Below are 26,905 nucleotides of genomic sequence, written 5' to 3' on the forward strand. Positions count from 1 at the left end.
GGATGTTGGTTTGAAAAATGGCCCAAGGAGCTGAATTCTTAAGAGGTTCCTCATTTAGCTGTATCTTAATTCATTTTAATAGGCTGGAGTGTCTGCAGGTGCTGTTGATTATAATTCTTGATGCTCACTTTCATCTGGAATTCATGCACTACCGCACGTCAAGGTGGACATCCAAAGTTCCAATAATTCAGCCATGAGTTTTCCTCCTTCAATTTTCCCGTGTACCAGTGGAGATCAGAGACCCGGGTCTTGCAGTGTAAGGGTTGTAACGTGCATTTTAACTGCCTTAGGTTTGCTTTTTAAAAAAAATCCATGCATAATTGGGATTTTATATATCTTAGATATGTAGAAAAAATGTAAATTTTACTTCGGATAGCAGTTAGCAACTGGATTATTACTACGAGGGAAGCTTCTGAGCTGAGGTGGTGGGGTCTGTGTGCAAGGTGATGCTGTGTGGCAGTTGCACAGAGCTGGGAAATCGTGGGGAGAGCTGTGGTGAATACCCCAACCCAGAGGAGCAAGGGAGTCTGGTGTGTGGTGGAAGGGTCCCCTGCAGCCAGCCCGAACACGGTTAATTGCCTGCGATAAAACCGACCTCGGAAGTCTGATGGGAGAACTCTTTTATATAAGAAAAAAAATGTTTTGTAACAACTTCTTGTAAGTGCTAAAATTAACTGACTTTCTTTTAACCTAATTAGAGAGAGAACTGATGATATCACCTATGCTTAATGTTGCCGAACATCTTGGGCGAGAGCGTGCTGCTGCCCGTAACTTGGCTGGGTTTTTGCTTTACAGCATTTTGTGTGAAGCATCTGCGTAGTTGTTGCTGGTTGAGGGTCGTTTGGGCATGCGCTGGATTCCCCCCAGTCTCAATCTAGAGCAGGGTGATCCTTTCAAGTGAGAAGATCCACAGAAACCAGTTTTTTTTTCTTTTTTGGACAAATCTTCCAGTTGATCTGCTGCCAAAGTCACAGATTTGGGGGGTTGGACTAGATGACCTCTAGGGGTCCCTTCCGACCCAAAACTTTCTATGATTCTATGATTTGAAGCAGAAATATTTGTGAAGAAGCCACTCTGATACTAGGAATATTTTTACTCTCCAAATGTGGCTCAGCTATTGGCCTTTGAAGAGTTTCATTCATAGAGGGCGAATGGGTCCCTCTGGGGCTCTGGGCTGTTCCTGGGGCTGCGCACAGAGGCAGAACAACCTCATGGTGCTGGTGGGCACCAGAACTAACTAGAGTTCCCTTGACCTACCTGAATGACTTCTGCTAGCATGAATGAGGTAGAAATGTGTAGGATGAAACCTGGAGACAATGAGAATCGGTTGGGAGATGGGAAGAAAGCAATACCTGAATTGGTGACCAGCACGGAGGGGGACCATGAAATCTGCTGTAGAGTAACAAGGTGAGACAACGAGTGGTACGGAGACAGTCCAAATAAGGTGAGTTAAGGAGGGTGGGTGGTGGCCAGGGTAGATAAAGGGCAGAACATTGCAACTGGGCAACGTGAAGAGGGGAAGGAGGTTGGCATGGATGGAGGGGACAGCGAAGCAGGGCTTCGGGCAGTGGGATGCACAGTGGAACTCTGAGGTGGATGAGGAACTGTAACTGCTTAGGGGTTGTCCTTGCACCTTACCGTTCCTTTAACAGAGATCTTTGTCCATAATGAGGTATGCATCTCTGAAAACACAACGAATACCATCAGGAAAGACAAGCCAAGACCACACACGCACAGCATTGTTTTCCTTGAACGTATTTCTTGTGTCTGAAGCCCGCACTCGCCGCTTGCTGTGTGTCCTCCGTGGTCTCACGGTACCACATCCCAGGGCAAGATCTCGTTTGAAATCTGTGTCTCTATGTATAGGATTCCAATCAAAACTTCAACGGTACAGGGCAGCGAGCAGCATTTAATGACCTTCAGCGCTATCACTAGAGTCTTTGGGGCATTGACATTGATTTTCCTTATCTTGGCATGTGAAGACAGGAGTCTCACTCCCTTCTGGCGAGTGTTTGCTGGTCCACACTCCTGGCACGGGGCGAGCAGGCAGCGCGACGGGCTGCGCGTGCTGCTTCCGTAGGCAACCTCGGCTCGGCGCCCGAGTTTAACATCATTAATTGCAAGAGTCGGAAAAAAGACCGGGCCATGTGGATACCCATGTCTTTTACTCAAGAGGTGCGTCTCTTTATTTAGGATTTGTGTTTGATGCCCAAATTTTTGTGCTGATGCTGCTTTTTCAGGGTAAAAGAGAGGTACTTCTCCTTCTCTGGAGATATTCAAGACCCGCCTGGACAAGGTCCTGTGCAGCTTGCTGTAGGTGAGCCTGCTTCGGCAGGAGGGTTGGACTAGATGACCCACAGAGGTCCCTTCCAACCCCTACTATTCTGTGATGCTGTAATGCAGAAATTATAACCAGTCAGATCCGTAAGAATTTACGTCCTCAAAAACAGATGAAAGCAAAATGGAGAAAATATTACAAAGGTTGTATGACAAGGAGTAAGTCTGACTCAGCTCTTGGTTCTTGTACTCTTCCATAAATACATCAATTTCTTCTTAATAGGCCTTAAAAGGAGCTGCGGTGGGGTCGTTCAGCACGAGCTGGGGGTTATTTCTGTTTGCTGCCGCGCTCGTCCTTTTTTTTAATCTCTTGCTACCATCGTACAGACACTTCATTTCCAAGAAGCTAAATTAAGCCATGTGAGGATGTGCTTCTCCATGAATTTTAAACCTAAAAAGCTGCTTTGTTCATTGATTCAGTTGTGGGGAAGAAATGCCAGACAGACATACGGCTATTTGAACTCTTTATTTGCCACATTTACAATATTAATAACGCTGTTTCTAGAACTTGTCACATCAAGTAAAAGATCTTCATTCCAGGCTGTCTTTTGGGGCCAAATTGAGACTGGATGCATGCATTTAATAAATTGTAGTCTCAAGTAGTCATTTTTGTAAATAATTAGCTTCGGTGAAAGAATAAGTTAGCATATTGCATGCATCTAATGTTGCAAATGTACATACAGCAAACTTTGCTATTAATCAACAGTCAAGCGCTGTAAGTTGGGTCTCATACATAATGAATTGTTCTTAAACCTCAGGGGTTTCATTGATAGAAAAAGAAGAGAAAACACAAGTGTAGTAAGCTTTTGAATAAAATTTAACGAGATTGCTCTGCATCCTGTAATCGTTTCGGAATCATTAGAGACCAGATAATTCATCTGCAGTTTTGGGGTGGCTTTAGCCTTCATCTATCAAAGAAAGGCTATTCAAATGACATTTAGGTGTTGATAAAATACATTTTTATTTAATTTCACAATGCAGGCTTCAGTAAAACTGCCAGCTAACTCTACATTTGTTATGGAAAGAATAATGCGGCGTGACTGAGTCTCCTTTTAATGTTAATTTTTGTGTTCTAATCAGTACTGATTCTTCCATTTGAAAAGTAACACGCTAGCTGTTTCTTTAAGAAAACAATTATGTGGTAAGACAAGCACAGATATATATATGTATAAGGAGGAGATAGTCAGCCTTCACTTTTCAGGCTGTGCAACGTTTCATACAGGCCTGACTTCTGGTGACTTCACATGCAGGAGCGTTGTGTGGAGAGCCGGCTTCCATCATTTGCTGATGAAATAAGAAAATGCCATTTAAAGAAAAAAACAGTACATAGCCTTTTAAATTATATTGGCTCCTCATACCTATTTCGTAGCAAGAGTTACAGTTTGGATCCTAGAGAAGCTGCTCTAGATCTGGCAGTGAATTCTCCTGCAGATGTAAAAGTTTGCTCTGATTTAGGAGCTCTTCACAATTAGCTGTGCTAATCACCCAAAGCCCTGCAGATGCTTGACCCACTGATGTGCCCCAGCTGACCAGTGCCTAGGGAATAGTTTAATCATGGATGGTCACTGCCAGGAGACCTCCTGGACTGATGGGGGCTTCGGTCAGAGTAGGAGCCTGTCTGAGAGGCGACAGTGCGAGGAGCTAGCTCCACGAGGAAGGTGCTCTCGCTCAGGAGCTTGGGCGGTGCTTGGGCTTCAGTGTGGTGTCTCAGGGGGAGAATGACCCAAGGACCCTCTGTTCTCTCTGGTCTCAAATCACTTGGAGACTCGCTGCTCCCCTCTGATGCTCCGAGGACGGTCGTGGTCCTCAGGTGAGTCATAGAGGCCAATGGATGCTCCTGAACTCCCCGAAGGGAAAGACAGAGTTCTACTGTCATTGGACAGTATTCCCAAAAATGTTTTCCTCTCGACCCATGGGCAGATTCCTTCTGTAAGATCCTTTTCCATAAGCCTGTTAAGTGTTAAAAAACATCCCCCACACACTTTTTTTTTCCCCCTATTTTTTAACCCTGGCAAGAGGGTGAAAGCCATTCAGAAGCCCCCCCCTATTCCCCTCGTGTTGGACGTTAAGCAGGTCTGCAGTCTCCAAGACTCCTTTCTCATCCCCCCTGGACAGAGGGTAATTTTGATACTTTTTGGACCTGTTTAAGGCACAGACTTGTAAGAAGTCTCAAAATACGGAGGAGAAAATAACGCGGATGGGTCCCACTGACAGTAATTCTTCCTACTTACCCCAGCCTGGAGGTGCTCTTCAAACTGGAGACGCTGAGCGTTGTGCTACCCTGTAAACGTGCCTGCAGGTTTTCAGGGACAAACTGCGATGTTTTCTATTACAGGTTCAATTAAAATTTGGTGTCTCTGTCTGTCGGGTAGTTCTGTCTCTCTTTCCTGGCTGTCAATCATGAAGCTGGAGGCACTGGGGAGTCGGGGCTCCCCTTGGGAGATAGGTCGTTGCCTTCTGCTCCTTCTTGCCGGCCCAGTCTCTGCCCATCCCACCTTCTGCAGGCGCTGGGTTTGCTGCTCGGTTTTCCTCCTCTGCACTCTGCTTTTTTCACCTGTCCACGTTATACTCGATGGCGTGGACTTCTGACGTTGGTTTTGATGAAGGCAGGCTGAGAGAAGGGTTTGGTGAGGGTCTGTGCCATTTGCATTGTGAAGAGTAGAGCTGATGGTGGCTTTCACAGCATTCTGGCCATAACAGGATCTAAAAGTCTCTTAATTAGGATGAATTTATTTATATTTTAATATGCAATTTGCTGTTAATGAATAAAAGTGCAGGTGCAGGTGGTAACAGCCTGCCAAGGACCCCAGTTTCCATGAGAAGAGGTTGGGAGGTTGTATGTCAAAACATACATTCCATATCTTTTTTCTATTTTTTTTTTATTTTAGGGCTTAAATCCTGCTGTTATCAGAGTGGAACTGTTGTAGTGATTATAGTAATATAATAATGTAATATCTGAGCCTACCCATACGTGCCGGTGGCCCGCAGCTGACTGCAGTCAAGGAGGAGTGGCGCAGGGAGTTGCAATATTTGTCTGTGTTGGGAAGCTTTGTTGGTTTGTATCTTAGCCAAACTGAAGTAAAGGGGACTCTTTGTTAGCTCAGCACCTGAAGCAGGCTGTAAACCTGCTCTTAGGTGGACGTGAGAGGGTGAGGTGGTTACCCGGGGATGAGACGTTCAGGTGTGTGCTGCTACAGAAAGTGGCAGCGAGCATTGGATGTTATGTTCAACCAATCATTTATATTTAATAGATACAAATATTACATAAATATACAAATATGTTGCCAGAGTTGATACAACATCCTCATCATATTTACCCTAATGAAGCTGCTGGCTCTTGGTGTTACCCTAAGGAAGTTGCCAGCGGAGCCGTTGTGATATATTCTCTTGATTTTAAAACACGCAACTCAAGGTCCACCTTGTAACGTTCTCCATTAAGGTTTATTAATGACTGGCTGAGGCAAAAAGTAGCTCAGAAATCAAGTAAATAATTAAAATCATGCCAGTTTAGAACATGGCTACCCACTGAGGCTTCTCACAGCGTTTCTCTGGTTTTCACAACGGTGACGCTGTTTAGGATGATACTGAAGCCAATGTGCTGCTTACGTGTTTATTTTGGAAGCGTGTTAGAAACTTCCAGTTCTTGGCAAGTGGTTTGGAAGGAGCCTGTGAAACTAAAGCAGGTGGTGTTTCTGCTCTACTCCCCCTCTGCCGAACCCAGCTTCTCCTTCGATTCATCCTGTGCAAACCAAAGGAAGCACGGAAGAGACGTGGCGGGGATGGGCCCTCAGGAGGAGACCTCTCGGCTGCCTGGAGGCGAGAGCCCGCTGGCTGCCTGAGTTTGTCCAGTCTTAAAAAAAAAATAGCTGTAATGGAAATGAATAGACGTGATCGCACTGAGGATGGTGTGGAATAGCTGTCGTGTCTGTAAGCTGGAGAGGGAGGCTGCACCTGGGCTGGGGCGGAATCCTGCGCTGGGGCTGACCATCCATTGCTATTGGACCTCACCACCGCCAAGAGCTGAACGCACCGACTGGAGACCTGCAGCAGCAGCAGTCATTCCCTGGCCTGAAGAAAAACTCACCTTTGAGAGAAAACTTCTGGGGTGCATTAGTAAGAGTGCGGCCAGTAGGTCGAGGGAGGTTCTCCTTCCCCTCTGCTCTGCCCTAGTGAGGCCCCATCTGCAGTGCTGTGTCCAGTTCTGGGCTCCCCAGTTCAAGAAAGATGAGGAGCTACTGCAGAGAGTCCAGCGGAGGGCTACAAGCATGATGAGGGGACTGGAGCATCTCTCCTATGAGGAGAGGCTGAGGGAGCTGGGCTTGTTCAGCCTGGAGAAGAGAAGGCTGCGAGGGGACCTTAGAAATGCCTCTAAATATCTGCAGGGTGGGGGTCAGGAGGACGGGGCCAGACTCTTTCCAGTGGTGCCCAGCGACAGGACAAGGGGCAACGGGCACAAACTGAGGCACAGGAAGTTCCGTCTGAACATGAGGAAGAACTTCTTCCCTCTGCGGGTGACGGAGCCCTGGAACAGGCTGCCCAGGGAGGCTGTGGAGTCTCCTTCTCTGGAGATATTCAAGACCCGCCTGGACGCGGTCCTGTGCAGCCTGCTCTGGGTGACCCTGCTTGGGCAGGGGGGTTGGACTAGATGACCCACAGAGGTCCCTTCCAACCCCTACTATTCTGTGATTCTGTGATTCTGTGATTCCTCCGGAGAGCACCAAGGGCAGGGCGTTACAAAAAGAGGGTCCCCTTTTTCTTCTTGTTTATTGCTAAAGATTAGGCACAAGTGGGTAGTACGACTCTTAGCTATTTTTCTCTAATGGTGTGCAACTTCTTTCCTGCCTGTCTTGACGTTAGAGATGCTCAAAGGTCAGTGCATGGAGTAGGGTGTGCAGAAACCTTCCGAGAAGCCTAATATGGAGCAGAGGAGTTTCACACGAGGCGGGACGTTTCCCGTGATGGAACTCATCTGCTCTCCTTTTCTTCTTGTGAATGTTTCGAGACCACTTTTGCCTTGCCTTTGGAAACGTGTGTATGGTTTAGTTGGACCAAAGCGTGGCTCTGGAGTCTCAGGAAATCCTTTAAATGGCAGCTGGTGGTTTGAGGTGAATTTTTAACGACGAGGTAGTTTGTAGAAGGAGCGCTGCTACGCAGCTTCGGAAAGAGAAGGGGGAGGAGGGCCAGCAGAAGACACCCATGCATAAGTTATGTTTGTTGTTTTTCTTTAGTAATGCTGTCATATTCCCAGAGCTGGTTGTTAGCATTTCTAGCCAAGCAGAAGTAACACGAAGATTTTTTTCTTTTAAAACTTTCCACCAGTTTGAAGCTCTCAGCATGTACGTTGGCAAATAGACTGTGACCCTGCAGGAAGAGAAGTCAGTGCATTCTTAGAAAGCAATTCATTTTCACCTCGCAAAGCGTTTGCTGTCTTGGCCAAGGTGGAGGTGACCGTGGAGGTGGCCAGGCGTTGTGGAAGTGCCTGGTGTTGAGGTGGTGGGAGAATCATAGAATCCCAGAATCCCAGCATGGTCGGGGTTGGCAGGGCCCTCTGTGGGTCACCCAGCCCAACCCCCTGCCCAAGCAGGGTCACCCAGAGCAGGGGGCACAGCACCGCGTCCAGGCGGGGCTGGAATATCTCCAGAGAAGGAGACTCCACAACCTCCCTGGGCAGCCTGGGCCAGGGCTCCGTCACCCTCAGAGGGAAGAAGTTCTTCCTTATGTTCAGCTGGAGCTTCCTCTGCTTCAGTTTGTGCCCGTTGCCCCTTGTCCTGTCACTGGGCACCACTGGAAAGGGTCAGGCCCTGTTCCATCTCGAGATGTTCAGCAGTGACAAGGCACTGTTCTTAAAAGCAGCAGTTATAAAAAAGGAAAAACTGAACCCTGACACCCAAGCAGTCCTGTGGCCGAGCCATGCTAGGGTGCAGGGCTGGTTCCTGCCGCCCACCCAACCACGCTGGCAGGCGAAGCAACTGCTGGAACTCGGGATGGACCTTGGCTCCGTTCCTTGCTGTTAGGTACAGAGCCCATGGCCCGATGGACGCCCTGTGGCTGCAGGCAGAGCCCCGAGCAGCCCACACACCAGCCTCGGCGGCACAGCACCTTGCCAGCGTTGTTTTGGGGGAGAACCATGGCGGTTTGGTGCCTTGCTGGAGCAGGAGGAGATCACGGCACGTGTCTGCCAGTCTCAGGCCGGGCAGGTCTGCTGGCTTGCAGAGCGGCGAGGAGACAAAGTGTTTTGGTTTTATGGTGATACGAGAGCCCAAATCATTTCCAGACTCCCGAGAATGTGAAACAGGATGATGTGAAAAACGTAAGGTGGCTGTAGCTTGGAGTGCTTTCTGTGCTCCTCTGGATAAATGGAGCAGAAAAGTCTCCCAGCTTCTCTTGGAGACATCAGAGGCATCGTTCTGTTCTGTAGTGACTGCCCTGTCGTAGCTCCAACGCCGAGTGCCGTGCAGGCGCAGAATGACCGATCACCCGCGGTGTCGGGCTTGGTTCCAGGTCCATGCCGTAGGTACTGGTGCAAAAAAGTTTATGCATGGGTTCTCATCCCTTTTTTTCGCAGAGAGATTATTAAATAGCAAAATAACATAAAATGCATCGGTTTTGTGAAGCAAATTGATAAAACTTCACACACAAAAAAAGCTTTTGATTTTGCTTTTATAAATAAATGGAAGGAGAGAAATAAAATAGCACTTAATTTCTAGCAAACTGGATCCAAAGCTGATTCTGACTCTTGATTTTTCTTTTGCCTCTGCTCCAAGCCAGCAACTCGTATTCTGGTGCAACCAGAGTATTTTAATTGCCCGCCTCCGTGTCCCTCTTCTCTGCCACTTCCTAATCGTTAATTATGTGGCCTTCCGTGGTTAGCAATTAATCAGAAGATGCGCTGGGACTGGGGGAGATGGCAGGGCCGGTTCCTCGTGTACCCTGGCTTCACGCCTGCGAGCGGCCCTGGGCCAGCGCCCACCTGCCCATCCTGCATCCCGTCTCCAGTTCCAGCGATGTCCCGCTGGGTCCGGCCCCGCGCGCCGCTCTGGGCCAAACGGGTGGAAGCTTCCAGACTTTTTGCGAAGGTGCCTTGCATCAAAAGCAGACCTGGTGTCTTCTGTGCCGTGACGGGTACAGCACACATTTCATTTTCTTCAGCTCTCTAGGTGAGAGCTAACAAATGATTTTCGCTCACTGGCAGCTCGCTGGAGCGTGCAGGGGAATTCAGGCTGGTTTGCCCTTTCCCCATACCCCGGTGGCAGAGCTGCTCAGGTTTTCCCTTGCTTTCCTTGTCTCAGGTTCTCGTGTGTTTTCTGTTCCTACAGATTTATCTCCTTTCCCTTTCCTTGCGACGGATCCAGCTCCTCACTGGAAGACGGTGCGGTTGAGTTTTAGCAGCACACTGCTGAGAAACTTCTCGTTCTCGGGTCTGGCCGTACTTCCAGCTGGCGGAACGAAGCTGCGGTAGTCAGAAAACCTTGGAGTGGCTCATCAGTGGTGCTTGAGGTTCTGGGCAGGAGGAGACTGCTGGTAGGGCTGGCTGGCTTGGCAGGCACCCTGGATGTTGTCTCCTTATTGGCTTTCCCATGGCTTCTCTCGGGTGCATTCCTCATGGGCTCTGTTTGTGTAGTGGTACCCCAAAATTGGTCTCTGCAGCTCTTGGAGACCCCCACGGCACCGCAGTCTGCGGAGGCACCAGCTCTTTGCAGTGGTGCCCAGTGACAGGACAAGGGGCAATGGGCACAAACTGAGGCACAGGAAGTTCCGTCTGAACATGAGGAAGAACTTCTTCCCTCTGAGGGTGACGGAGCCCTGGAACAGGCTGCCCAGGGAGGCTGTGGAGTCTCCTTCTCTGGAGATATTCAAGACCCGCCTGGACAAGATCCTGTGCAGCCTACTGTAGGTGACCCTGCTTTGGCAGGGGGGTTGGACTAGATGACCCACAGAGGTCCCTTCCAACCCCTACTATTCTGTGATTCTGTGATTCTGAGAGCTCCACCAGCCCTTCACCAGCCTGACAGAAAGCGTGCGGGGTGGGAAGCGGGGCTGGGCGTTTGCAAACCCGGTGTTCACGGTTTCGTTGCTCTTCCAGAGGAAGAGGAGAACAAGGTAGCGAGGGAAGAAGCACGTTCTTGTTTGCAGGTGCTTTCTGTTCGCTTGCTTTGCTCTTCGGTATCCTGCGGGCACGAGGTGCCGTAGAAAATCAAATGAATTCTCGATTGCTTCCTTCCAGTTCAATAAGTGGAGGAAAGCAGAGCCCTGCCAGCGTCGCCGGGAGGGAACGGGGCAGAGCAGGGCGTGGGCTCGGCAGAAAGCCCTTCCCTTCCCCCTGTCCCTGGGGATGGTCCCGGGGAGACAGGGCTGTGCCCATGGGGGATGTGGACGAGGACCCTCACCACCATCCACCCTGCAGGCACCGGGACACGTCGTCTGCCGTGGGTTTCGGTAGTTTTCTTGCTCCCTGATGGTTCCCACTTATGCTCGGCGTTTTCCTCTCACAGTTTATGCATTTTTTTACAGGTGCGAGCAACCTCGTGTCGTCATTGCTTTTCTAGAGGCGACGAGGATGGATTTTCGTTATTGCTGTTGTGAATCTTTCCACCTTTATCAGAGCAGAGGAATGACAGAGTCTGACTCCAGAATGAATGCTTTTAGCTGAAGTATTTTTCTGCTAATGTAGGGAGTATGAATATTCATTTTTATAATTTTTATCGTTATAATTTTACAATTCTCTCTCGCAGCAGGGCAGAGTCCTCGGCCGCTTGCGAGGTGTGCGAAGGCGCGGAGGAGATGACGGAGCCGCTGACGCAGTGCGCGGCCTGGCTGCGTGCCTACTTCTGCCAGCCGGCGAGGATGACGAGCCTTCCCGTGCCGGCCTTCCACCACCCGCTGCTCCAGAGAGGTCTGTGCCACCGCGCCGTGCCACCCGTCCCCTCCCCGCGCCGTCAGCCAGCGTGCTGCCGGCTCCCCGGGGCTTGGTCATTGGCAAGGAGAGCCATGAGGTTCAGCTCCCAGCAGTGGCCGGCTGGAAGGTTGGAGGATGAGCGCGTCTGAAGGGCAGTAAGCTTGCTGTAGGGTGGTTGTTCACTTGAAGGAGCTTTTTGCCAGCGACAGTGAGGTTGGACATGCCCATGGCTCTTGGCATGGACACCTAGCAGTGCCGGAGAAGCCGTCGGTGATAGTTAGGTTGCGTAAGGCAGGTCTGGTTTCATTCCTTGTTCCTGGCTCTTTATTTAAAAAGCAAGTGTTGTTACAGAGGAGTTGTGCTACTCATGTAGTTAGAGAATAAAAAGACCTGAGAAGCGTTTCTCCTTACCATTCTCCATTTACTCGCTCTGTTCCCAAAGACCTCGTAACGAAAGTCGGTCACATGAAGTGAAAGAGATCTCCTGATTTAAAAAAAAACCCTAAACTCAGAAGCCTGCTTCTTGCAGTGCCTTCTGTCCGTGAATGTCAGCATTTCCCAGCGTGTAAAATCTTCATTTTAACAGATTTATTTTTTAATTATATTAGATTCGATAATAATATTTTTGTATTTGGGGACAAACTCTTTCCAGTGGTGCCCAGCGACAGGACAAGGGGCAACGGGCACAAACTGAGGCACAGGAAGCTCCAGCTGAACCCGAGGAAGAACTTCTTCCCTCTGAGGGTGACGGAGCCCTGGCCCAGGCTGCCCAGGGAGGCTGTGGAGTCTCCTTCTCTGGAGATATTCCAGCCCCGCCTGGCCGCGGTGCTGTGCAGCCTGCTCTGGGTGACCCTGCTTGGGCAGGGGGTTGGACTGGGTGACCCACAGAGGTCCCTGCCAACCCCTACTATTCCGTTATTTCATAAAATAGAAAAAAAATAATATTGGCCGGAATGTGGAAACACACGTCAGAAATTTGAAGAAACTATTTTTATAAGTTATTTAGTAGAAAGGTAAGGTAAAAGCCACGTTGTAATGGATCACATCGTGCATTTCAATTTATCAGTAAGGCAGAATTGCAGTACTGCTAAATCAGGAGTTTGGTATTTATTTACTTTTTCACATTTACATTTGAAAGTGCCTCCTCATTTCTCCAGGCACTTAAAAATGCAGAATAAACATGAGCGAGAGCGGGAGGATCCGAAGCCAGGCAGGCTTTTTCTTATCACACTGATTTCCTTACACGCCTCCGTTCGTCAGCAGCTCTTCCAACAAATTGTCCAAACCTTTGGCCCTTCTGTCCTCCCCTTCCCTGAGAGCGTCACCTCTTACTGGGTGGTTCTCTGATACTGGGTGATTTGAGTCCGTCATCAAGTCCCTTTGTGGTAAGGACTAATTGCTGGATATTTTCTTTCTTAATCACTGCTTTTATCAAATTTGTTTTTTCCTGTGGTGGCATCATCTCAGGACAGTAAGGATTTTGCTTAATTTATGTCAGACCTGGTAGTGAGGTTCCTCATTTAGCAAAAAAGCGTGAAGTGCTTTGGGGGTGAAGCACTTCTCAATTCCTGGTCAATTTTCTGCAGCTGCTTTTGTGCCAGCTATTGACCACAGCTCCTCGTGGAGAGGAAAACAGGGACATTGAGCTTTGAGGTACCGACAGCGGAGAGGTTTGCGGAGTCAGACAGTGAAGGTATCCTGCAGGCTGCGCAAAGCCATCTCTCTGCAGCGGCAGCACCCGGCGCGGCGTCATCCCAGCACCCGCAGCAGTGCCGGGTGCTGGGACTGGTGGTGACCACGCAGCCCAGCTGCCTCCGGCCCCGACCGCCAGACGCACGGACGGACGGACACACGGACGAAGGAGCACGGCTGGACACCACCTGCGAAACAGTGAGCTGTGTGCGTTGCCTTGCTGGGCTCTGAGGGAAGCAAGACTCTGAGGGAAGAGTCCAGCGGAGGGCTACGAGGATGGTGAGGGGACTGGAGCATCTCCCCTACGAGGAGAGGTTGAGGGAACTGGGCTTGTTCAGCCTGAAGAAGAGAAGGCTGTGAGGGGACCTTATAAATGCCTACAAATATCTGCAGGGTGGGTGTCAGGAGGATGGGGCCAAGCTCTTTTCAGTGGTGCCCAGTGACAGGACAAGGGGCAACGGGCACAAACTGAGGCACAGGAAGTTCTGTCTGAAGATGAGGAAGAACTTCTTCCCTCTGAGGGTGACAGAGCACTGGAACAGGCTGCCCAGGGAGGTTGTGGAGTCTCCTTCTCTGGAGATATTCCAGCCCCGCCTGGACAAGATCCTGTGCAGCCTGCTGTAGGTGACCCTGCTTTGACAGGGGGGTTGGACTGGGTGACCCACAGAGGTCCCTTCCAACCCCTACTATTCTGTGATTCTGTGATTCTGTGAAGACTCCAGTCCTCCTGCGGACGCCGAGCACCTGCCAGTGGCCCCCGTGCTGTCAATGAAAATAATAATAATAATAATAATAATAATAACTATTTCATTATGCTATCATAATTTGGTTGCCAAGTGCATGTGCATTGCCAAGGCAAAGGCAAGCTGAATTCTGATATTTACTGTTTCAGCGGTTCATCTTCTGTCTGAAATTTTTCTAAAGTGCCTTTAATTTTCTAAATTTCTTTTAGCAGGGGGAAGCGTGTTTCCCAGCACTCTAAATACGGAATTAACCGTTCCTCCCCGTAACTCGTTGGTGGTGAAGTCTGAGTCTGGTGCTGCAGAACAGCTTGAGGCAGGCAGGAGAAGTTGGCAGCTGGTTTGTCTACACTTCCAGGAGTGGTGGGCTGTCCAGTTCAGCCTGTGCAGCCAGTTGTGGGTTTGTTTGGGTTTTTTAATGTAGTTGAAAAGCTGGAATTTTCTGCGATGCCTTGCAAACGATGGCAAAGAACAGCTCTGCAAAGGGTCAAGGAGGAACAACCTGAGGATGGAGACCGGCGGGGCGAGCTTCGCACGCCGGATTAGTAGCTGAAATTCCCCGTGCATAATGCATGTTAATTCCTCCACGAAGGGAAACTGATGAAACACCTCATGCATAATGGGAGCAGAGAGTCTTCAAAGGAACTGGTAGGCCCTTCTAGCTCCCTGCAAGATGACTGGGTCTGTACCCAGGCCTGTAATCAATAATTACCCTGTGATTTCCTGGGAGCCTCCTCGTGCGGAGACGCGGACCGCGGCGGCGTAGGCTGCTGAGCCCGGCGCCGTCCCCGCCGTCGGACGGAGCCCACGCTGCTAAACACCGGTTACGGGCTGGAGGCACCGGTCACGTCCCGGCGTCGCCTCTGCGGGGCCAGCCCCGTCCGTTGTCCTCTCCTTCCCAGGGTGGGGTGTCCCTGGAGAAGGCACCTGCAGGAAAGCCCGGCTGCTGCCTGCACCCCGCTTGCCCGATGGCCGTCGCGCCGGCCGCACGCAGTAGCGCTGCTTTGCTCGACTGCTCTTGCACAGTCAAAACTGTTTTGTTTTTTTTCAAATCTGCAGTAAATTAAGAAAGGAAAGCAGATTTTATGCGTGCTGGCTGTAGCTCAGTAAAGGCTGAAGGATTTTTTTTTCCCTTTTTGTGGTTGGACTGCTCAAATCTCGAGTTTTCTGAAGATTGTGGGGATGTTCCTTTGCCTTACTTCTGAGACAGCAAATTCAGCATCCCGTGAACGTTTACGTGTACAAGGAGTGTTTTTAATGACTGTGCTGCTTACTGTCATTACAGCCTGCAGTAGATTCTAAATTTTTCTCACATAGATTTTAGCCAAAGACTTTTTCAATATATAAAGATTATTTAAATAAGAAAAGACTTTACAGTACTAAGATGAACACAGATCTATTCCCCCTTGTTTTCAAATACAGATTAAAAAAAAAAAAATCATAGAAATCATTGGCTTTGTGGGGATGCTGCCTGGCCAAGCTGGACAGTGTGAAGCTCCCGGTGCCGGCGTGTGGGTAACAGGAGAGCAGCTCAGTGCGCACGTTCAGGGGGAGAGAAGCGACTGGTAAAAGTGTTCTTTAAAACAGAAGAAGGAGTAAACTACGTTTCAGGAGCAGAGGGGTGAAGTCCGAGGCTCAAAGTGGAGAAGGTGGGGGGAAAAATCCTGCATGGGGGCAGCTGGAGGGCCCTCGGGGATGTCGGGTGTCCTGGTCGGTCCTCCGGTCGCTGCACGGCTGCGTTCTGTGGGACGGGAGGGTACGCGGCGTTAGGGGGGGTGAGCGGCAGCCCGGAGGAGAGCAGGAGAAAATGGGAGCTCAGGGTGAGAGCAGGCAAGGGATGGGAAGGGTGGATGTGACCGATGGAGGATTTCGTTGAGCCATAGGTAACTTAGCCCAGTAGTGGAAAAAGTAACCATAAGCATTTTAAATATGCCTTAAAGAGTTTTCTGCTCACCCCTGGAATGATGTATCTTTGCATCGTGTTAGCAAGACAATAAATGCTGCAGTGAATGATATCTTCACGATTTTACTATCTTTATTAACTTGTGATTCTGAAAGTGATGGCCTACAGATACGAGAGGCATCTCTGTAGAGACATACACGTCTGAGTCCTAGGTAGTTTGAATTTTCTTCAGTCCTGTGTATAACTTTTTTAGCCCTTTTAAAATAAATTGTAGCTATTCTTAAATGGCTTTTCTAGTATGAGCTAATATACAGAAATCCATATGCAGTATCTGAAAATACTCTAGGTGGCTGGAGTTTAGTAGGATGGTAGGCAGCCAAAGAGGGTGCTGAAGGAAGACGAGGGTTTGGGGGCTTGCCTGGAACTGCTCGACGTGTGTATTGTATGGTACAGGGACATACGTGTGCAGGGACAACGAGTTGGCTTAGTCCCGTGGTGGCTGTCTTTTCTGAAACGTTGTAAAGTTGAGACTGTCAGCGTCAGGGGTTCCTGTGATTTCCTGCTTTTGTTTTGGGGAGCTGTGTATATATATACATACATGATTCTGCCCCTTTACCCCGCTCTCGTGAGACCCCACCTGGCGTCCTGCGTCCAGCTCTGGGGCCCCCAACATAGGAAGGACACAGATGTGTTGGAGTGGGGCCAGAGGAGTCCACGAAGATGATCCAAGGGCTGGAGCACCTCTCCTACAAGGACAGGATGAGGGAGCTGGGGCTGCTCAGCCTGGAGAAGAGAAGGCTCTGGGGTGACCTTAGAGCAGCTGCCAGTGTCTGAAGGATGGAGAGGGGCTTTTCACAAGCGTGTGCAGTGATAGGACAGAAGGAACAGCTCTAAACTAAAAGAGGGCAGATTTAGATTAGATATTAGGAAGAAATTCTTCCCCATGAGGGTGGTGAGACCCTGGCCCAGGTTGCCCAGAGAAGCTGTGGCTGCCCACTCCCTGGCAGTGTTGAAGGCCAGGTTGGATGGAGCTCTGAGCAGCCTGGGCTCGTGGAAGGTGTCCCTGCTCATGGCAGGGGGGTTGGAACCAGATGAGCTTTAAGGTCCCTTCCAACCCTTACTATTCTATGATTCTATATATATAGAAGAATAAGTTGCCTGGGTGGCAGGCGTGGTGCAGCTGACAGCCCAGCATCCCACCAGTGCAGCGCAAATGATGCGGTGACCAAGCCCCGGGCCAGGCGATGCCACTGCATCCCGTGCTGTATTCCAAGCCTAACCACCCTCGGCAGGAAAAGCAGAAATCTCAGCCTACAGAAAAACTCCGGGAGCCAGCCTGTCCCAGCATCACCTCTCCATGTTTACCTCATTTCCAGTAAAAATTGAGTGTTCATTAACTTTCTACTGGGAAAGTCTCCACAGCGTTACCAGGTTATATTTATATTTTTCCAGAATTGGATTGCGCAGATGGGTAACCTGCTGAGCAGGAGGCAAAGCTTGCCCTTTCCTAGAGAAATGCAAAATATCACTCTTGCCGTTTATTTATGCTGCAGTTTGTGAAAATATGTTAATTTTGCTGTAGATACTCAGTTCACTAAAGAAAAAGAGTTGAGAAATGTTTCTGACTTTCCCTTTTTCATTCCTGCAGCTTCATCAGGCATGCAAATACATTGCTATTTAGGCTTTTAGAAAATGTTATTTTAAAGTAATACGAAATAATCTGCTCGTGAACGTTAGTACTTCACATATCTGGACATGGCAGATTCAAGTGCAGAGAGATGACAAGCTTTCGTATTTCTGTCTGCCAACACAAAATTCAAATTCCGGAGACTGGCACCTTCTTTTATTACCATTTCATGTGAGAATAGTCTTGATAAGCAGAAAGTCACTCTTTTGCTAGACATTTAATGGATTTTTACAATCCAATACTGTCCTACTGTTTTCTTCAAAGAGAAATCAATCCTCTCCAACCTTCAGAAATGAAAACACCAAAATTCAAAACGAGCCCGGTCTGAAATTCTTTTACCCAGCCCAGTTGGCCCATCGCTTTGTGTCAAATATTCGTATTTAAAAACAAAACTAAACAAACAAAAAAAAATCAGTAGAAATGCATTCTGGACAGAAGTGTTTACAAAATCCCTGACCTAGTTGCTGTTGAATTCAGAGCAAAATCGCCACCGTTGTCGGTGGAAGCTCGGGTGGTTGTAAGTGTGTCTTAGGGACTGCTCTCCATTTGCGCTCGGTGTTTGTAGGATAAATTGTCGGCCAAATGTGAGCCCGTGCTGGCAGCTCCGGCCCTGGTAGGTGCAAACGTCCTGTTAGGACACGCTGCTGGGCTTTCGGCAAAGCCGTTTGGATGCCCTGGTTGCAGGGACAGCGGAGGAACCGTAGCTTCTTGGGGGCCAAGCTCTTTTCAGTGGTGCCCAGTGACAGGACAAGGGGCAATGGGCACAAACTGAGGCACAGGAAGTTCCGTCTGAACATGAGGAAGAACTTCTTCCCTCTGAGGGTGACGGAGCACTGGAACAGGCTGCCCAGGGAGGCTGTGGAGTCTCCTTCTCTGGAGATATTCAAGACCCACCTGGACAAGGTCCTGTGCAGCCTGCTGTAGGTGACCCTGCTTCAGCAAGAGGGTTGGACTAGATGACCCACAGAGGTCCCTTCCAACCCCTACTATTCTGTGATTCTGTGATTCTTGGTGGAGCCTTGCGGAGCTGGAGGTGTGACTTTGGGAGGGTCAGAGTGCGGGCGGCAGCGGGGCGCCTGCCCCGTCCAGGGGAACATAGGGAAAGGGTCAGTTAATTAAAACAAAACTGTAGTCTATTTTCAGTAGGATAATCCTTTCTTCTCAATATTCTTGACATTAATTACAGGTGGGCCACAGTCAGAAGAACGGAGCATCATCTAAACAGGGTTTTTTTAGGTACGAGTGGGTTGCAGATCCACAGCCAATGTTCACCTTAATATGTGACTGTAGAATGGCAAATTTTTTACTTAGAGTATCTGGGGATGTTGGAGCAAGTCACGGTGATTCTGAAATAGCTGCAGAGACGCGTGGAAATTGAAATGATTCCAAAACCAGGCTGCTTTTTTCAAAAGGAAGGGTTTGTGTTTGGTGCCTTACGCTGTTCGGCATGAGTTCGCTGACCTTGCGTTGGGGGTGGCCGTGGTGGGGTGGAGGAAGACGGGGACACGGGCTCTGCTCTCCCTGTGCTGCCCGTTCTGCCTGCTCTGGGCGAGGCCACGCAGCGTGGTCTGCCACGGGCCGGGCCCCTCCGTGCCACGAGCCGCCTGCCTGGGGTGCTTCTCCGCAAAGCCAGAGCCTGGAATATCGGATCCTTTCTCCCTCCGCGAAATAAAAGTTGACCCTGATACAAGAAATATTTTGACCAACCTGGCAACTTCTGACATTGCTGCTTGTGTACGAGATTTAGATTAAAAGGTAAAAATTGAAGGTGGAGAAAAACAAATGCCAATGTGGGAAAAAGACTTCTTGTATCCAGAGTCGTGTGGTCATCATCTTCACCCAAAGCCCCAGACCGTAGCAACCTGCTATCACTGCAGACCTCTGAGGAATAAGTTTAATTTAATTCATTTTTCCTTTGATTTGTGTGCTTGCTCGCCACACATGCACCCTCGTGTAACCTTTGCACCCCTACTTAATAAAAACCTATCTAATCAAGACAAAAGGAAAGGATTTTATAAGTATAGCCCTCTCACACCTATTTTATTAATGAACTTTCAGCCAAGTTTACTTAATTTCTCCTTATCGATGGAAAATATCGTCGATATTCATAGACATTTAACCTGTTGGGTATTTCAAAGGTAATGCACTTAACGTGACTGTTACTATGGCGAGCACCTTGTTTCTAAATACCACGGTTAATTTTTTTCAGACAACAAAAACGTAATGGCATTGACGAGCGCCGGTGTGTTAGGGGCACGCAGATAACTTCATCAGAGGGGAAGCCATTTTCTAATCCAGGTGCTTTGCTGCTGCCTGACCTAAGGATGCCCCGTCCTGACCCGTTCCCAAGATATTTTGCCTTATCCCCTTTTGGAGTTTGTGAACGTGCAAGCTGACCGGCCTATTCTGGGAAAAACAAGGACTTACTTAACTGCAAAAACATACTTTTCACTAGAAATTTGCATCCCGCACTCGGAATAAAATATGCAAGAACCAACATAAATGGCATACTTTTTTCCTTTCTTTCTTTCTTTCTTTTTTTTTTTTTCCCCATGAATTGGGCCTTTGATGTTCAAGAGGAGCCAGTATTAAAGGACATCCCTAGAAGGCGGTAGAAATTGTTCCTATTTATGACAAATGTAAAATAGTACAAATCTAGCTGAATGTGATGGTGTCATTAGTTTGTGAATCGCATCCTTGAAAATAACTGTGGAGGAGCCAAATCGGTTTAAAAGGAGATAACAAAATGGTTTAAGCTACTTAGGTTGAATGCCAATTATATTTTAATATTCAACTGAGCATATTTTACTAAGAAAAAAGGCAGCGTCGACGCATGCATAACTCATTGGCAGCGTCGACCAGCTGTGCCACTCTTCTCTTCGAATCACTTTGTGCATTTTAGTAGCATGGTAATTTAGTAGAGAACTACCTGAGTGATGGCATTTTCAATGAGCAGGTAATCTACAGAGAATTTTTATATGGTTATGAGTTCTGTGCTTCAGCCTGGCAACACAAAAATACATCAAGACCAATTACGGTATCAACTTTCAGCGTGATACCCTTGCCACGCAAGTGCATGTATTTCTGCCCCAGGCATTTCAAATTGCATCTAATTTGAAATCTTTGGGGTTTTAATTAAATTTCAGAATATATGGAATTCTTCATTAGTACCTGCTCTGAATAGCAGATTATACTTCTCTCAGTCTCTCGTTAAAGAAGTAGGCTGTGGTAAATAGCGTGTTCAAGAACTGATCATTTGTGGTGCCTGGATATTGGGAACAGAAATAGTGAAATGCAAAATAATATCAAAAAAGATTATTAGTCCAGTGAGGGGCTCTTGATTTGTATTTTAATGGAATTTTACATTTCTCTTAATGATTTGCAAATTGTCCTCTGATTATAAGATGCATTAAGCTTTTCATTTTAATGGAGAGACACAGCCATTAGCAGAAATTTTTTTCTGTCTTCTTTTTAGAGTGCTTCCCTGCAGCAGATAAATATTGAAACCATTAACACCTTTTGATGTACTTTATAGTGCTGCAGCTCGGGCCCATACATGAATGAACGTGGCCTTTTATATTTTAGCACTTTGCTCGAAGCTCGTGGTTGTCGTTACGTAGGTGAGCAATGACTGACTGAAGCTACACGTTTCCAGGCGAGCCATAAAATCGGGTGTATTTCTTTATAATTAATGTTCCAAATGTTTCGGGGAACATCATTCATATTTAATGCAGAAGGAGAAAGTGGAGCTGGCGCAAGCCCAGAGCTGAAATTCAGATGGAGAGGGCTCTGACCGTGCTCCGGCCGTGCGGTAAGGGCGGAGGACGGCGGTGTCTCTCCGGGCAGGGCTCGTTAGGGGTCCACGCGCAGTGTCACGGTGGGGAAGCGCGCCGACGCGTGCTGTGGTGCAGGTGCGGGGCCGTACTCTGCGTCTGTCCGTCTGAAAGGCGGATTGCCTCCTTGCTCTCGTCTTGGGGCGAGCCCGCAGCGTTGCACAGACACGTTTGTGCCTCGGCTGACTTCCCGGGCTGTGCACAAGGGCACGGGCGGAGGAAATTCCCTCCCTTTGTGGTAGGTTGGGAAGTGTAGCTAGGATTTTCCTGATACTGCAGATTTGTGTAAAATAACGGTGCTGTTAGATCAGGTAAATGTGCATTTATTTACCTTACTAACTTACTGAAATCCCTGCAGTATTCTTTAGGCGAACTGTTCTGTAAGAGGCATGGGACAGGAGTGGGTTTGAGCAGCAGTGCTCCTGCCCCAGCCCCGCTGCTGCTCGCACCCCGAGTAACCCACCTGGAGCTTCTCTCTGCTCCTGCAGACCTCACCTCTCCTGGCAGGGCGTCTGCCAGCGCTTCCTCCCAGCATGGTGGCTGCTGCAGGGCTGCCTCTGCATGCAGCAAACTCTAGGCTCTGAAAAGCCATCACAGGTCACCAACAGGACTTCTCTGCCGCCGGCTCCCAGGATGTCTCTGTTTAAATGATCTGGATCTCGGGAACTCAGGTCGCCATGCGTTCAGCGGCGTGCGGGGTGTGGTGGCTCCCGTATCAGTCAAGAAGCGAAGCGACTTCATGGAGTCACACTTTGTCTTGACAGGTTTTTTTTCTGACTGCTTAAATGCGTGCTCCTTAATAAAAGAAAAAGAGAAATAGAAAAAGAAATAGAAAAAGGAAAAGGAAAAGGAAAAGAAAAAGAGAAAAAAAAGAAGAAAAAGAAGAAAAAAAAAGAAAAATATAGAGAAAAAGAAAAAGAGAAGAAAAAGAAAAAAGAAAAAGAAAAAAGAAAAAAGAAAAAAAGAAAAAAGAAGAAGAAAGAGAAAGAGAAAGAGAAAAAGAAAGAAAGAAATAGAAAAAAGAAAAAGAAGAAAGAAATAGAAAAAAAAGAAAAAGAAAAAGAAAAAAGAAAAAGAAATAGAAAAAAAGAAAAAGAAAAAGAAAAAAAGAAATAGAAGAAAAAAGGAAAAGAAGAAAAAAGAAAGAAAAAGAAAAAAGAAAAAAGATAAAAAGAAAGAGAAAGAGAAATAGAAAAAAAGAAAAAGAAAAAGAAGAAAAAAGAAAAAGAAAAAAGAAAGAAGAAAAAAGAAAAAGATGAAAAAGAGAAAAAGAAAGAGAAAAAGAAAAAGAGAAAAAGAAAGAAAAAGAAATAGAAAAAAAAGAAAAAGCAGAAAAAAGAAAAATAAGAAAAAAAAAGAAAGAGGAAAAGAAAAAGAAAGAGAAAAAGAAAAAGAGAAAAAGAAAAAGACCTTCTAACTTTGAGGTTGAAGCCAGAAAAACCTAGGAATTAATGCTGCTGCTTTCATATGTGCCTTGAAAAGATGTTGCATCAGTGGTGAATTAGTGTTAAAGTGCTATATAAGTGTTAACTTCATACATTAGATATTTATAATTCAATAATAAATTAATACAAACTAAAAAGAAAATTGGTACTTTGATACTGAATTTGTATGCAGTAAGCAAATAGTTGCACTTTCTTACAGTTAAGCAATTTAATGAATATTATTTTGAATTTGCACATTTACAAAGAAACTTACAGAAATCTAAAGAAATTGCTGTTCATATTTTGGACGAGTGAAGGTCTTCTGCTTTGCTCACAGAGTGGAGCGCAGTTGCGTCGCTGCTTCCATGTATTAGTTTTCTAGGGCAGGTTATCTTTGGCAACACGATCTTCACAAAGCAACTGAGGGTGCAGATTCCTTGATCCAGAGTCATTTGGGAGTGGATATTTAGGGCCATGCTGAAAAATGAAGCTGTGGAAACATCTCATCGATGGAATTCTAAGTGGAATTAGAGAGGAAAAGCAATTATGCGTGAAGCAGCGAAAACTACGGGAGAGCCGGTGGGGCATCCCAGGCTCCCTGCCCCATCACGCCCAGGCCCGCTGCCACCAGCCTGCCCAGAGGAGAACAGCTGGAATACTCGATCCAGTGAGTCACCATCCTCCTGAAAACGGGATTCCAAGGAAAGAGGTAAGCAGGTACCTGCTCCGGAATAACCTGGCTCGGCGCTGCCCCAGTTCGTGGGTGGATGTGGAACTGGTTTGTGAATATACTACACGGTGTAGTAGCCTGATAGGGAAAACGTGTCAGTGCTTGTAAGATGAGACAACAAATTGCAGTTTGCAGAGTCGGGTTTACACAAGGTGATGTCAAAATTCATGGATTTGTTCCCGTTTACACCATGGGAGGATGCTGGAGCCCTGAGATGATTTAAAACAAAACCTCAAACTTGTAGGCTATGTGCCTGAGGTTTGGAGTCTGCAGTTTCACCCTTTCTTTGTGGTGGTTCCAGATTGCGTGTGTGCATGTGTGAATGCAGGGCCGGAGGGACTTGAGCTCTTGTTTGGGTTTGTCACTTTATTTCTCCAAAGCTGCCCAGTCTGTAGATCATCGGCACTCCAGGGTTTGGTTTCAAACCTGATGGTCCTGAGCCAAGACCTCAAACCGAAGGTCGTGATGAGTTTGAGCTTTTCATCTTAGTAAACCTGATTTATAGGTATAAGTTGGGCATCATGCTTTATCAACACGTGTGAGTGGTTGAATCCTTTTTCTTCACCGTGTGTTTTGAGTTCATTAAGACCAGAATGACACTTCCATCATACCCGTAAATCTTGTGAAGCTTTCTGCAGAGCCTCCCTGCCTGCTCCAGTCTAACTATAACCAGGTGGTCCTGCCCACCCTTCGAGCACCCCGGTGTAATTAGGGACCAACGTCTCTGGTGATTTCTTTCGGAACGGTGGGCAGGTTTGTGCGTCTCGTGAAGAGGAGGAGCCCAAAGAGCTGGACCACGGCAGCAGCTGGGAGGCTGCATGTTTGTTGCATTCCAACAATGCAGATTGAGGTAAATTGAATTTAATTTTTGTTTTTTCTCCGGAGAAGGAGAGGAGCAACCTTTACAGGCCCGGCGTCAGCCGTGGTGCTTTCAACAGGTAATGGGAACTCCAAGAAATGGGAAAAAAAGAGGGTTGGGGTGGGAGCAGAAGTTCCACCGCAGTGTGCACCTGCGGTAGTTTGTGGTGGCGAAGTCAGATGATGGCCAGCTGTGGGCTCTTGTCACACGTGGCCCTTCGCTAGAGATTTTTATTGCTGTGAGAGAGCAGAATTCAGTTCCCAGACTCAGTCTGCAAATTGCAGCTGAGGAGGAGAATGTAGAAGACACCCCGGTGAAGTTCTTGGTGAGTACGAGCTCTCTGACAAAGTGAAGAAGAGACAAGTCCCTCATTTAGATATATCTGCAATGGAAAAATACAAATTTAATTTTCTGGCCCAGTCACTTAGAAATTGCAGCCGAGATGGTGCATAGTATCTGTGGAAGGACTGTTCTGTGTCCTTTCCAGAGCAGGAAGGAGGCATTGAATAATGATAAAATATGAAAAAATTACTTGAGTCTGGAGTGAAGGAGGTAGTGGTTGGAGTTTCTCAATTGCTCTGATCCGCAGGTCTCTTGTATATATGTTTATAGTAGTTCTTTTGTGTACTGAAAGTATTCATGAAGTCATTAAGAAGTTATTTTTACATACTTTGCAGTTCTAACCTGCTTCCAAAATTGACATATTTGAAACAAAGCAAAAAAAAAAAAATGTTTGCCCGTAGAATGAGACTTTGAATGGCGAGTGTAAGCCTTGGAGCAGATTCCTGCACCCGGTTGTAAAACCTGTGGCCGCGGCGTTGCAGAGGTGCCAGCAGGTCCTTGCGGGTGCCCCGGCAGTGGGGTGCCTGCGGGCTCGGGACGCGTGCCTCGCTCTCTGCCTCAGACCTCGCCGTGCTCCCCGCGGCACCCACGGAAAGGCAGAGGTGGGAGGTCGACGTCCCCAAACCCAGAATGACGGGTGCTCTGCCACCTGCGTCGCGGTGCGCAGCGATCCGTTGGCGGGTCCGGTGCCTTGTCCGTGCTGCCTGGAGCCTGCCGGGTGTCCCCCCTGAAGAACTCGTCCGGGGGTCCCGCGGGCTGGGGCTGGTGCCTCGCGTCAGCGTGCAGGGAGCAAAATGCATACAGCCAGAATTTTCCCTTAAAACAACAGTGTTAAGCAATCAGTCATTCTCTGTGCGCCGTGGCATTTGATCCTTCCTAAAGTGACATAGTGCCAGTTAGTGTCTACCACGTTGTCGCTTTTTATCCGCCACGTATTTGACCTGGCAGGTGGGCATGGATAGCGAGCCCGAACACTCTGCGAGCTGCCATTTATGCCGTGTATTTTTAACGTACTCGGAGAGGGGAAACTTGGAGTATTTGTTTCAGTGCACGAATGTGAGAGTTTTGGAGGAACCCGAGGGGAGCTCCCAGCTGAACGTGGGGGTGATGGATGTCCTGGGCTGGCAGGGCTCTGCCTCCCCCAGAATAAACCCTCTGATAACCTGGTCCTGTTCATAGCGCAGCCGAAAGACGCGCGGTGCAGGGTTTGCGGAAGTGCAGCGTTTCGGCAGCGCCGTAATCCCGGCCTCTCACGGGAGAGGGGTACTGAACACCCCAATCACAGAATCCCAGCATGTTCGGGGTTGGCAGGGCCCTCTGTGGGTCACCCAGCCCAACCCCCTGCCCAAGCAGGGTCACCCAGAGCAGGCTGCACAGCACCGCGTCCAGGCGGGGCTGGAATATCTCCAGAGAAGGAGACTCCACAGCCTCCCTGGGCAGCCTGGGCCAGGGCTCCATCACCCTCAGAGGGAAGAAGTTCTTCCTCATGTTCAGCTGGAGCTTCCTCTGCTTCAGTTTGTGCCCGTTGCCCCTTGTCCTGTCACTGGGCACCACTGAAAAGAGCTTGGCTCCATCCTCCTGACACCCACCCTGCAGATATTTATAAGCATTTATTAGGTCCCCTCTCAGCCTTCTCTTCTCCAGGCTGAACAAGCCCAGCTCCCTCAGCCTCTCCTCGTAGAAGAGATGCTCCAGTCCCCTCCTCATCCTCGTAGCCCTCCGCTGGACTTTCTCCAGTAGCTCCTCATCTTTCTTTCGCTTGTGTGCTGCCAGATTGGTGTGGAAAGGTTCTCTCCCCGCTCCTGTCTGGAAGGAGAAGGGCAGGAGTACTCAGGGGGTGTTGCTGTGATGCTGCAGACTTGGCTGCCTGATGGACTGAGCTTCGATGATACCACCGGTGTTGTATTTTAGTCTCATTTACCAACACCTCCAGCATCTCCTAAGTGGGTTTCTAATGTGGTTATGAACATACAAGGCTTTATCTGAGAGAAAAAAAATGTGCAGAGGGAATATTTGTGTATGCACATATATTCTCAATATAGCTAGATTTATTAATCTTCAGTTATGTCTGGAGGAGCATTCACCTATTCACAAGTGCAAAACATGACTTGGAGATGAGTAAAAGTTCAGCACTCTGCATTTTTATTGGGAATAAAAGTGGTGAAGGAATAGCTGGTACAAAGCAGAAATGTCATTGTGATCAAAATTATTATTTTCGTATCTTGTAATTAAAATTTTAATGCTGTTAAGCAAATATAAAAAGGCTTGTCGATAGGTACACACAAACCTGCATAAGGACTAGAGTAATATTCTGTAAATTAACTTCTGTTTCCTTAATTGTGGGCTTGGGAGCTGCAGTTCCTGACGAGGGTCCGTTGGCCCAGCACTCACCTAGGCAGCGGGCGGTACCGGGATGGATCACCGCGCTTCACGGAAGCAGCGCTGGGTATTTTCACGTAGGG

At 48.1% G+C, this 26,905-nt stretch overlaps 1 protein-coding gene across 7 annotated transcripts in view; it reads left to right on the forward strand.

Annotated features, from left to right (window-relative positions):
* The window catches only part of MGMT (O-6-methylguanine-DNA methyltransferase), a 187,661-nt gene that overhangs the window by 137,716 nt on the left and 23,040 nt on the right, over nt 1-26,905 (forward strand). For 5 of the 7 annotated variants that reach the window (XM_075423933.1, XM_075423931.1, XM_075423935.1 and 2 more), the window contains one exon: nt 11,070-11,230. The exons of 1 other annotated variant lie outside the window; for it this stretch is intronic. In XM_075423933.1, the coding sequence (XP_075280048.1) occupies nt 11,070-11,230 (161 nt within the window). The remainder of the gene's footprint in view (nt 1-11,069; nt 11,231-26,905) is intronic. One more of the 7 variants, XM_075423929.1, reaches the window with a different exon arrangement.

This window comes from Opisthocomus hoazin, chromosome 6 (assembly GCF_030867145.1).
Source record: "Opisthocomus hoazin isolate bOpiHoa1 chromosome 6, bOpiHoa1.hap1, whole genome shotgun sequence".
Lineage (NCBI taxonomy): Eukaryota > Metazoa > Chordata > Aves > Opisthocomiformes > Opisthocomidae > Opisthocomus > Opisthocomus hoazin.